General features: G+C 39.2%; 1 protein-coding gene across 1 annotated transcript in view; it reads left to right on the top strand.

Annotated features, from left to right (window-relative positions):
* The first annotated feature begins 599 nt into the window (after nt 1-599).
* The window catches only part of LOC108708480 (heparan-sulfate 6-O-sulfotransferase 3), a 282,117-nt gene continuing 269,607 nt past the window's right edge, over nt 600-13,109 (top strand). Inside the window, exon 1 of the mRNA XM_018247245.2 lies at nt 600-1,908. Within this exon, the coding sequence (XP_018102734.1) occupies nt 1,355-1,908 (554 nt within the window). The 5' untranslated portion in view covers nt 600-1,354. The remainder of the gene's footprint in view (nt 1,909-13,109) is intronic.

Below are 13,109 nucleotides of genomic sequence, written 5' to 3'. Positions count from 1 at the left end.
AACTGTCAGCAATGTCAGTGAACAGCTGGAGCCGGAGAGTGTAGGGATGTTAATCCACTGTGGGTGCTCTATAAGTAACGCTGTCACCGGTGCTCGGCTAGTGCAGAACTTACACATAGGTTAGAAATCTGTAGTAAGCAAATAATCAGGATGAACGGAAATATATCGTTACATTAGTTACAAGTCGCTGGGCGCATTTGCATTTCGCAGGGAGTCTGCAGCAGCGCACTACAAGAATCCCTCTGAGTGCTGGAACTACTGCACTAACTCACCTGCTCGTCCGAACGTGCCTGGGAAAGGTGATGATTCTGGAGCCCATTAGCGGTTCTCATTGGTCGCGCTCGGTCCCAATACATCCGTAGCTGATTCGCCTTCCGCCTCTCGGTTCTGCTTTTCATTGGCTTAACCATCGCAGGCTGCAGTGGTGGGAGAAGGTTTGTTCCCGGTTGAAACGTTCTATTGGCTGAAACCATCGCCTGTTCTATTGCTAGAAGAGCCCAGCGATTGGTCCCCCGGGCTGACATACCTGCCTGCTATTGGCTTCCTGTGCTTGTGAGCTTGTACCGTGCAGGTCTCTCTGCTGATCAGACAGCGCGCGGGTTCCTTGCAGGCAGCCTGGGGCTGAGGAGACAGGGAAGGCTGGAGCGTGTGGTGGGGAGTTCTACATCTGCTCTACCTCCCAATTTGTATGTGGCTTCCATGTGCCAAGATGACTGAGATGAATCCCTCGCTCTGACACTCACCTGCTGCAGGGACACGGAGCGCACAGACTCAACTTTATCGCACTTTTACGCTGGGAAAAAATATTGAGCGTTACATTTTACGCAGGGTGAAAGTCGCACGTTACTTTCCGTTCTTGGTATATTCGCGATTTTTTCATTGAGTTGAATGATTATTATGTCTCGCATTATGACCCATTCATTGTAACATTCCCCAGGCACAGTCCCTGATGTGGAGCATACATACTTACATACATACTTACATACACACATACATGGGAGAAGCTGCTTGTGCCAGTCTGCCGGATCCTGTAGCGCCAAGTGACTGATTGCTGCACCAATTGAGTAACCTTGAGAGTGGTGTTTGTGCGGTACCGGTCCGGCTCTGTGCCCCAGGTAACCTTGAAAGTCGGCCCGCTGGTTCGTACGTGCGGATAGCGCTTGCACCGCTGCCATGCCCGGGGGCAACACGATAACGCACAAAACCTAGGGCCGGATGCGATTTTGTAGTTGCCCATGAACTGCACGCCAGGGGGATGGAGGGAGCGATTAACGATTTACTCGATATCTGCTTAACTAATAGATCTGCTCTTCTTCCCATGACTAATCGTGCATGAATAAAGAAGCCCGGGATCATGGATGAGAGAGCCAACAAGTTGATTCTGGCCCCACTTTTAGCCGTTCTCTTTGTAATGATTGTGTACCAGTACATATGCCCCAGTGGCACTAACTCTTGCCAGTTCCGAGCTGGTGATCATCCCAGGACAGGGGCGCAGACCCCACAGCTCCCAACCGGGCCAGAAGCTCAATGGCAGGGGGAGGAAGGTGAGGAAGCAGAGGATTGCATAGCTCCCAAATTTCAGCCCACCTATAACTTCTTGGCCAAAGACCTCGCCAGGTTTGTGGATTTCAACATAAAGGGGGATGACGTGATCGTGTTCCTGCACATACAGAAGACAGGGGGCACCACTTTCGGTAGGCACCTGGTTAGGAATATTCACCTGGAGCAGCCGTGTGACTGCAAGCCGGGCCAGAAGAAGTGCACCTGCCATCGGCCTGGCAAGAAGGAAACGTGGCTCTTCTCCCGCTTTTCCACGGGTTGGAGCTGTGGGCTGCATGCAGACTGGACCGAACTCACCAACTGTGTCCCGGCGATCATGGAGAAGAAGGACAGCCAGAAAAACCACAGGTTGGTCAGCTCTAGGGGACAGGGCACAAACCATGATTTCCAATACATCAATAGAGTTTGGGTCCCTTCTATCTTTAAAAGCACTTTATTTCTCTATATGTGGCCAGTATGAAATAAAGTAAAAACAATAGTTATATATCTGACATACAACTATTCTTTGGGATTAAATATGCAATTTAATATCTCCAAATTCAGTTTATGAGCTCAGCTATCCTATCCTACACTTGCAACACAAAGTCTCCCCAAGCTTCAGCACCATGGACAGCGTTAGTCATCCAGCCTGTCAGTTCCCAGGGCTTATGGGTTATTTTACTGTGATGCTGCTGCTGCTGTAGTAAATGGTATGTTTGCTAAAATAAACCATAAATGGATCTAATTAAGGATCTCTACACTGCCACAATCTAGTAATGATTACCTTGGGGTTTATATGCTGTATCAGCCAGTAGATATATACACAACATACAATATCTGCGAGGCCCACTCTGGTGTATTTTTGTCATGATTATTGTTTGAGTTCACTCTTAAATACACAACAAAGTAGTCTGGAGTACTAGACGTGTTATTAAAGAAAGCACCCGTTTATTTAAATAGTTGGCTTTTCTTTCCTTAAAGTTTAATGTAAGATGCACTCCAACTAAGGGGCTTAATTATAGAGAAAACAGACCCTGTGACTACAAGGATAGTCAGGAATAATTGGATACCCTAAGTAGCTCTATCTGTCTTTATGAAAATGTTTAATTCCAAAAATATGTGAGAGCCCTAAAAGATGTTGACGTGCGGCTCAGCAACCTCTAGTTACTCCACATACACCAACTTCTATAAATAAAGACCTTGAAGTGTACTATTCAGCTCAGCAACTTTTTGTATAGTGCTGTGTATATTGTATTCTGCTGTGAGCTAGCAGTTCCTTTGCCTGGGACTATATCACCACAGTCTGGAGGGCTTGGCTCCTGCCAACAGGGTATAAAGTTATACTGGTATGGGATCCATTATCTAGAAACCCATTATCCAGAAAGCTCCAAATTACTGAAAGACTGCCTTCCATAGACTCCATTTTATCCAAATGTTTTTAAATTATTTCCTTTTTCTCTGTAATAATAAAACATAGACCGTCCTTATGAAGATTTTGTACTTTTTACTACTTCTGACTGATATTTGGAGGGACTCACAACTATTGTTGTTTTCTCAATAATAAAACAGTAGCTTGTACTTGATCCAAACTAAGATATAATTAATCCCTTTTGGAAACAAAACCAGCCTACTGGGTTTATTTTGATTTTTTTGTAGACCTATGGTATGAAGATCCAAATTATGGAAATATCCATTATCAGGAAAACCCCAGATCCCGAGCATTCTAGATAACAGGTTCCATACCTGTCCAACATTTAACATAGATTGGTCAGTAAATGCACAGATAATTCTGATGAACCCATTTCTGCTGCATGTGTCTTTCTATACAGATGTTTTGACCATGTGAACTGTTGGTGTGTTGCATTGACTGTTCTAAAAGATGTTAGATCTTTTTGAAGAAAATCTGTGTGAAAACTAAGATATATATATATATATATATATATAGCTTTATTTTTAAAAACACATTATTTATAAGTCAAGGCTTTAATCAAACTATGAATGAAGATCATGACTTTTTACTACTTACTTATTATATATTAATGAGTTCTATAATGTAATTTACAAAAATATGCTTTAGAAATTCAGTCCAACACTTTATATTCTGCACTTTATTGCTAATTTTAAAATGAATATCACTGCATAAATTCTTGAATTAGCTTACTAATAAAATAATGCATCTTTTATAGGTGATAATATTAAATGAAGTGTTTTACTTTAAGTTCAATGGCTAAAAATAGTAATAGCCACCCTGCATCAATTAAGTTTCTGTTGAGCCTTCACCTCATTGATTGATTCCCTAAAAGCAGCTGTTGGGATATGGTGGTAGTTGTGTTCCTGTACCAGCAGTGACTCATTTGCAGCAGAATGCTTCTCCTCTGTGACCCAAGACATTAATAATAAAATATATATCATCAAATATATAGTGGGGGTAGTCATAGATAAAGCAGAAGTGTAAGAAAGAGAAAGCACTGGCAAAGCATATACAGAGGTGTAATTAAAAATTAACTGTAGATGAATCATTTTTCAGGACTTTGCACCTTCCCACTCAATAATCCATAGACAAAGAGTATATAAAACATGATAATATCTTTTGACGCTCAAGGTTGTACAGTCTAGTCTCAGGTGCACATATATTTAGTGCTGCTTTAGTGCCACTTATGTCCATTCACTGATAACCAAGCGTGGCTTAATAACCTGCTATCCAGTAATTTTAGGGATGCACCAAATCCACTATTTTAGGATTCCTGGATTCTTTGTGAAAGATTAGGCCCAATACCTAACCAAATCCGAACCCAAATTTGCATATGTATAAAAGGGAGAAAGAGAACTGTGCGTATAGTGTGTGGTTAAACATTATTTTACTTCCTTGTTTGTTTGATAAAAAGTTATGGGATTTCTTTGGATTCAGTTCAGCCATACACTTGGATTCAGCTGAATTCTGCAGAAAAAGGCCCAATCGTGACTATATCCCAAACTGAATCCTGGATATTGCCCATAACTACTCAGTCAATGTCCTGACAGCAGGAATTAACCATATTAATGTTAACGAATGCAGCCCATCACACTTATCCACCACCATTAATATCGACTTTTCCATGCATAAAATGTCATATTCAACCCTTTATGTCAGTTTGCATTTCCCACACATTCCCATTTCTATAGAAAATAAAAAAGGATGCACATGGTGCTTGTTTCACACCTGCTCTGCAAATTTACCAAAGGCATAGTAGGTGGTGCATTGGATATTAATCTAACTCAAAATAAATTGTATGTTCACAACTGATGGGGTGGTCTGGTACAAATGTATGTATTTCTCTAATACTGGAGTCTATTTACTCCATTAGCTTGCTTTTTGGTGGCTATCTCTTACCTATTCCCGCATTTTACACCTCTGCAACCTGCCAGCTCATGACCCTGACATTCAATACAAGTCACAACTCTACCCAGCCCTACATCTCAGAATTTATCTAGTAATCACCAAACCACTTCTTGTCTTATTTGTTTTTCAACACCTCACTCATCATCTCCTCACATACATGTACTTATTAGAGTTGAACCGCTTCTCTGGAATTCCTCCGACATACCGTCCGATTTTCTACCAAACTCTCTGTCTTGACAATCTCTTAGAGCAGATTTAGAGAAGCTTATCCTCATCTAACCTAGCATTCCTACAGCATCCATCATATGCCACTGCTGACTGATAAGTGCAATGCTCAAGGCCAGAGTGTTAATAAATTAGCCACATGTTGTAGGCATGGGTAAAAGCATCAGCCAGCAAACTGAGGAATGTGGCACTGAACATTGCCCTTATGTGTCTCATACCCCTTTTCCTTTTCGATTATAAACTCTGTTGAGCAGGGCCCTCTTTAATAGACTATGAATAGAATATGGCAGTTATACATATTCCAGTGAAGGGTGACAAATCTTCACATTTTTCAATGTATGTATGTAATCACTTTGTTATTTAGAGCTGCACGCCAGCTGGTAAATAACTACAGCAATTCCACTGACAGAAGATAAAAATCCATGGCCCTAAGCATTACATTTGCCATCCTAATGATTTTTCTTATCAAGAGTTTTCAATCAGAACTTCTTATATTAACAAATAATGCTCGTGTTTTGTGTAGTAAAATAATTCTGCATTTCTTACATATTCAGTATCATACTACTTCTCCATTGTTAACAATGTACCAACAATATGCCTAAACAATAGCATTACGATATAATGTGATCATATATTGTAATCAAATTATAATGTTTAAGCTAGACATACGATTTGTAGACAAATCTTGAGGACAAAATTTAAGGGCAAATGCCACTCTGGGTACATTATATTGCACTATGGTTTCATAGTTTGTTTCACCTATAGTTGTGTTCCACTTAGGGTTGAAGGAGCGTATAGGCGATAGTGAAGGAATAGCTCAGGGATGCTTAACAAAACTTGACTGTTTTTAGGTATACAGTATTTGACTGAGCAGATCAAGTAAAAATTATCCTGTAAAAAAAGTTGAGTTCAGCAGCAGTAGCTGGACATTGCCTGCTGAGAGCAAGCACAAAAAGCATGCTCAAAAATTTGTATGTATTTTATCTTTGTGTTTGCTATCTTTTTGGAGCACATTTTCAATTCATGGTATAGTGGTCCTAGACCTGTTTTACTTACTGTATGCCAGTTTTACATTGAAGGTGAAAACAGTTGGATTCCTGTTGCAGGAAGAATTTATTTAATCTAGTCTTTACTTAGTTACTGTTCCTAACTGTGTGTGTGTGTAACCTAAAAATTATTAGCACTTACATGTTGTGCTTCATAGTGCTGACATATTTACATATTTCCTCATCTATACAGCAGGGATTGTTCATGCAGTACATTACTTTGCATATTGAGGCAACTGGCTGAGTCTGTTATTCCTTATAGCTCAATATAACATCAAGTATGTTACAAAGGACTTCAATAGGTCAGCTAAACTAATAGTATGAAATGCTTTCTGACAACAGGATGTCTTAATATTCTGCAGCATAGAAGGACATGGAACAGGCATATACGATGTAAAATATGGATAAGACTTATTCAACTTTTATTACTGTAACTGCAAAGTAGCTTTAAGGTGATATAAGCGCATCAGACCATATTTTGTGTATTGTTTTGTTGTCCATTTCTGTAGAGCACTTGCCAGCCCAAATGTTATGTCCTCTCTGGTCAAGTGGAAATTGTCAGACTATCAAATATGCACAATCACAGCAACGTAGATCCATTGTGTTACTGTGCATGCATTCTAAGCAGCATTGTGCTGTTATTACTCACCTGCCTAGTCACTGCACAGGAGATGGATGATCACTGACTGTCACTAACTTGCTTATTATCTATTTTATATTTGCTGTCAAGGATAAATTAGATGAACAATGGAGAATACACAGAACAAATGTTGGCATCAACCAAATAATAGACTTTTTTGTAAATGAATATAATTACAAAATGTGTAATTTTCCAGTGGAGATGTGATCTGGTTACTTTTGGTTGCCCCTAATAGCTCTCATAGGTTTTTAGACATAATTGTGTGGAGTCTGTCATGGATAATCTACTTTCTGTATCTTAAAACTGTTTTTTTTGTATTTGGGAAACTCAAGAACAAATCTTCCATAAATGCCTTTTTTCTGTTTTGCTTTTAAAGGGGTTGTTAACCTTTAAAGTAACTTTTAGAATGACATAGAGAGTGATAATCCGAGGCTGTTATTATCTTTGGCTATTGGGTTTTAGCATTCTATACAGCAGCTCTCTAATTTGCAATTTCAGCAATATGAAATCTGGAAAGAGAAGAAAAAGGCAAATAGTTTTAAAACTATAAAAATAAATAAATAAGGAAGACATATTGAAAAGTTGCTTAGAACTGGCCATATTATAACATACTAAAAGTTAAATTGAAGGCGAACCACCCCTCTAAATGTAAGTGCCATGGAACATGTTTATTAAGATATTTTTATCTTCATTCTTTTGAGAGGGTCTGCCCTATGACCATATGGGTAAAGACTATTATTCAATGTAGTTATTTATAATTGCATTAGTTTTAGCATAACATTTGCTTTCCATTGCTAGTTTACTTTTTCTATAAAGAAGAAGATCAGGAAATATAGGAAACTCTAATAAATTTGGGATGATGCTGATTTAATTTTCATTTTTTTTATAACTAAAATGTAAAGATTGGAGTTGTTTCGCATGTTTCCATAATTCTTCATTGCAAAACAGATGTACCTTTCTAAAACACTCTCCCTCTCACTATATGGTACAATAATCAAGGTTGATTTTGTATACTGCTGTGTGGTGGGAGGGGGGTATGTTGCTATTGAGGATGTACTTCCTTTAGTTTGAATCTTGGGCTCAACTGGAAAAGGATCCGATTCATTCATGTGAGTAGTTTATTGGTATCTTTATTTTTAAAAACAGTGGAAATTATGTAATGGTGTGGATTATAATGGAAAGTGTTAAAGGAAAAGCAAAAGCTCTGTGCACTTGGGGGTGCCAAGTGCACAAACGTCTGTGGTGTTCGCTCAGAAGAACCCCAGGCTGGTGCAGTTGTCTGCTAAGAGGAGCACTGGCCTGAGGTATCTGGTAAGTGATTATCATACTGGGGGTATCATACTGTATACTCCAACTCAACATTTCTAGATCACATTATAGGGCAAGGTACAGAACGTCAATCCATGGAAATAAAACAAACTTTACTGAATTAAAGGTAAGTGATTATCATACTGGGGGTATCATACTGTATACTCCAACTCAACATTTCTAGATCACATTATAGGGCAAGGTACAGAACGTCAATCCATGGAAATAAAACAAACTTTACTGAATTAAAGGAGAAGGAAAGGCATCTGTTAGCCAAATGTTAGGCACCCCCAAGTGATTGTATTGACTTACGTAAAACCCTGTGCCGGTGCTCCTAGCAGCAGAAAACTGCACCGGCAGGGGGTTGTACCAGTGAGCACCATGAAGTGAGTCTCTTCCGGCTTCTTCTTTCTTCAAATTTTCACGGGGAAAAGCTAAAGTTAAAGTTCGGCTTTTCATTCTACTGCGCATGTGCAGCCGTGCAAAGAAAGAGGAAGACGGAAGAGGATCATTCCGTGGTGCTCACTGGAATAACGGTGCAGTTTTCTGCTCATAGGAGCACCAGCCAGGGCCGGAACTAGGGGTAGGCAGAAGAGGCATGTGCCTAGGGCACAAAAGTAGAGGGGTGCCTCTTCCAACGCCTTCCCCTAGTTCCAGAAGCAGTTGTAGCAGTTGTAGCACTTGTGCACCCCCGACACATGCGCATTTGCGCTACCTTGGCGCATGCGCACTTGCGCCTCCTCGGCGCATGCACACTTGCGCGTTGCATCCTTGGCGCATGCACAAACGGTGGGGGGGGGCGGAGTAGGCGCTGGGTTGCCTAGGGCAGCTGGCCGACTTGGCCCGGCACTGGCACCAGCCTTATCTAATATAGTAACAATAAAGCACTCTAATTTTAAAAGGATATTTGTGGCAGCAATGCATTGTAACGCCACACTAGCACTTTATAGAAATGATGCATTTCTTTGGATCTAGCAACATGGCTGTTCACAAAAGATCAGTTTCTTCAGCAGTGCCTGGTTTCATATCCTCATAGGAGCACAGGTTGTCTCAGAGTGACAGATAGCCAGAAGGCACGCAGGATTTGGGTGAAGATAGGTTTTTACAAATTTTGGAACCACAGATTTAAATGATGGAAAAAACATAGACACATACTCTAATACCTTGAGAATTGCTCAGAGAATTGCATTCATGTTACATTTATACTCCCTTGCTCAAATTCTCTGGACATTTTCTTCTCCCACAATACAGAAGTTGCATTTCTAATGAAAGACATGACTAGAAAATCACCTGAGAATTGCTCTAGCTATTATTGTGACATGCATTCTATTGCTCCTCTTTTTCTTAAAACAAACACACTAAATTAAGTTTGAGGTGTAATGGAACATTATGTGTTCTTCAGAAAACCAATGGCATTGTACCTTGAAACAAAAGCTCCTTTGAGAGTGCCTAATATTTATTTGACATCTGACATGTTGGCATTAATCTTGCTACAGTTGTTGTGATAAGGTTACCAGATTTTCAATTCAAAATCCAGCATGGAGGTTGGCAGGCAAGTATAATAAGTATAGTAAGTATAATGGGCAAGATTTTTCTTAGAACCCTCACACTTTTTTTTATCTCTTTTCAACCGCACCCACTCAAAGTTGTCAAGTTATCAAAACAACATATTTTTGCTCTTATCTTCAAAACTGGATTTGTTCTGTGCTTGTATCTGGAGAGAGGTTGCTATATGTTGTCTAGGTCTAGGACCCATTGCAGAAAGTGTGAATGAGGGAAGTGTGAATGTACATGCAGGTGAATATGTAGCATTGTACTAACAGGGTGTCATGATACAAGAACAACATACCAGTGCAGAATTGGAGCCCTTAATATTCTGTGGTGTATACCTATAGTGCCATAAGTACTGTACATATAAACCATCTAATAATATTCCATGCAAGCCCTTAACCGTTAAAAGTATGAATACTCTTATGAAGGTCCAATTTGTACAGTACATAGAAATTGGATGGAGACAGACCAGAAAGACACAGTGCTTATCTTTTTACTAGACACTATGGGGCAAATCCACTAATCTCTGAAAATTTGCCAGCGACGGGTTTGCTCACATCGCACCCCCTTCGCCAGGCGTCGATTCGCCAGGACAGCGCTAATTCACTAAAATCTGAAGTTGGGTCCAGGGCGCCGAATGCTGGAAAAGTTGTGCTAGCGTTACTGCGGCAAGCAAAGCGAAGTTGCTAATTTGCATACGGCGGGAAGTTAAAGTTGAATGGACATAAATTTTGCAGCCATTTTTGTACAGACAATTACATATAATTAAATACAAACGTGCAAATACATTAATACATTTTTAGATGCCTAGAGAAACCCCAAATTGGTCTGTAGGAAAGTTTAAGCTTAGTCCGTTTGTATCCATTTTGAATAAAGTTCTTTATACACTCTTGGGGGCTTATTTTCAACCTGGTTAAAATATTCCCGGTCTGTCTCCGTCCAATTTCTACGCATTGACTACATTGTTGTACCTAGGATGGGGTACAGGAGCAGACATCCAGGATAAAAGTTGGTTCAGGGATAGATACCACAACCTGAATTAACTCTCTGTCCCATTTGTACAGGACAGGGAATGGGTACTTTTGTACCCCTGCCTTTATGGTCTTCCTTCTTCTGAACTAGAGCTCAGATATGCACACGCACAGCCCCATGCATTTTAGCATTCTAACAAAATGATTGAGCGCTCAAGAGAGAGAGAATCCGTAAGAATCTCATCACTAGTGCTACCAATGGAATTATGATACACCTCCACAGCATGCTTAGCAATAAAAGCCTTTTGTAGAGAAAACAATTCTCTAATCAGCTCTTCTCTTTATATAAGTAAATGCTCTTATAACAGTCAAATTTTACGAGACAGTAAACATCACATCTCAGACTCAGGCCCATTTTCCTTTAACATTGCAGGAGGGACAGGATTTCTGTTTGGAGCCCTCTGCCATCTTAACTGTTCATAATTTGCCCCCTTTTTTACATCTGAAAGTGGGTTAAGAATGTTTTTGGCAGACTTTAGTGCAAGTCATTGTTTGTCAATTCGTATCGCACTGTTTAATTTAAACTGCCAATAAACATAATTGGAAAAGAAAAAGAATGTTCTTGGAGAGATCATTTTGAAATCCCTTTCTGGCTGCTGCCTGTGGGGTACACTGTAGCTGCAAACAAAGAGTATATCATGGGACATTTGTCCAGGCATGGAGCTTCAGAAACAAGCCAATCCCAGGGAAATGGGGATGGATGGGTACTTTATGTTGTGAGTGATGAATATTATATATGTTCGATGTATATCATCATATCATATTACACCAGTGCTGTCTTCTGATATAGAAACCCCTTCTACTTCTGATTATAGTTGACTAAGTTTGTGAATGTGCTGCATGTTTAGCCTAAGTCCTTGAGCTCTGTTTATACTGTATGTCACCATGTTATTTTAGTCCAAACTCTCATGTGATTCCCGTCTGGTGTCCAGTAAAGAGCAACATGTATTACCATGTATTCAAAAAGGCTTAAAAGTTTATTTAATGTCATAATGTAAGTCAGGAAAAAGTGAGAATAAAAATGAGAAAAGTGCCAGTAAAACTAGTATAAACTTGCTACATGTAGGGTAGAACTGGAACCAAAAACAGGGACTTCAGAGCCTGGAAGTTTAGAGTAAAAATCTCATTTTGTGATCTCTTTCATGAAAGATATTTTAAAAGGGATTTTTTTTTGCTTAAGGCATGTTTCTTAGTTGATATACTCATGGTGACTTGGAAAATTTCATTTCTTATTTATTTTTGTATTTATTTTTTAATTTATCTGGAGGCACGGTGGATTATTTGGTTACTGGAGGCATCAGTGTTAGTCTATTTAAGTTCACCTTATAAACATTTTTTCAGTTCAGTTGTTTTCAGATTGTTCTCCAAAAATAAAGACTTTTTAAGTTTTAAGTTTCCCAAAATTGAAAATTAAAGTTTAATGTTCCTGCCTCTATTGTTTCATAATCCAAGTGCAGTCTGAACTGTTACAATTTGCTACATTAGTTGATACATTTCTCAGCAGCATCTGTGGAATATTAGCAACTATTGTATCAATTCTAACAGCTGCCTTTAAAGAGGTTGTTCACCTTTGAGTTAACTTTTATTATCATGTAGAGACTGATATTCTGAGACAATTTGCAATTGGTTTTCATTTTTTTATTATTTGTGATTTTTGAGTTGTTTACATTTTTATTCAGCAGCTCTCTAGTTTGCAGTTTTAGCAATCCGGTTGCTAGGGCAGAAATTACACTAGCAACCATGCACTGATTTGAATAAGAGACTGGCATATGAATAGGAGAGAGACTGAATAGAAAGATGAATTATACAAAGCAGCAATAACAATAAAGATGTATCTTTACAGAGCATTTGGTTAATAGATTTGGTCAGTGACCCTCGTTTGAAAGATGGAAAGCGTCAGAAGAAGAAGCAAATGATTCAAAAACTGTAAAAAATAAATAATGAAGACCAACTGAAAAGTTGCTTAGAATTGGCCATTCTATAACATACTAAAACTTAACTTAAAGGTGAACAACCCCTTTAATTTATGCAATACACAGCAGGGCCAAAGAGAAGAAATGTGTCAACTAAATGTATCGACTTGATGTATCAACTTGGGGGCACATTTACTTAGCTCGAGTGAAGGATTAGAATGAAAAATACTTTGAATTTCAAAGTATTTTTTTGGCTACTTCGACTATCGAATTGGCTACTTCGACCTTCGACTACGACTTCGACTTTGAATTGAACGATTCAACTAAAAATCATTCGACTATTAGACCATTCGATAGTCGAACTACTTTCTCTTTAAAAAAAACTTCGACCACCTACTTCGCCACCTAAAACCTACCGAGAACCAATGTTAGCCTATGGGGAAGGTCCCCATAGGCTTTCCTAGCAATTTCTGATGG

The sequence above is a fragment of the Xenopus laevis genome, chromosome 2L, assembly GCF_017654675.1.
Source record: "Xenopus laevis strain J_2021 chromosome 2L, Xenopus_laevis_v10.1, whole genome shotgun sequence".
Taxonomy (NCBI): Eukaryota; Metazoa; Chordata; class Amphibia; order Anura; family Pipidae; genus Xenopus; species Xenopus laevis.
This window is presented reverse-complemented; position numbering and strand designations above follow the sequence as displayed.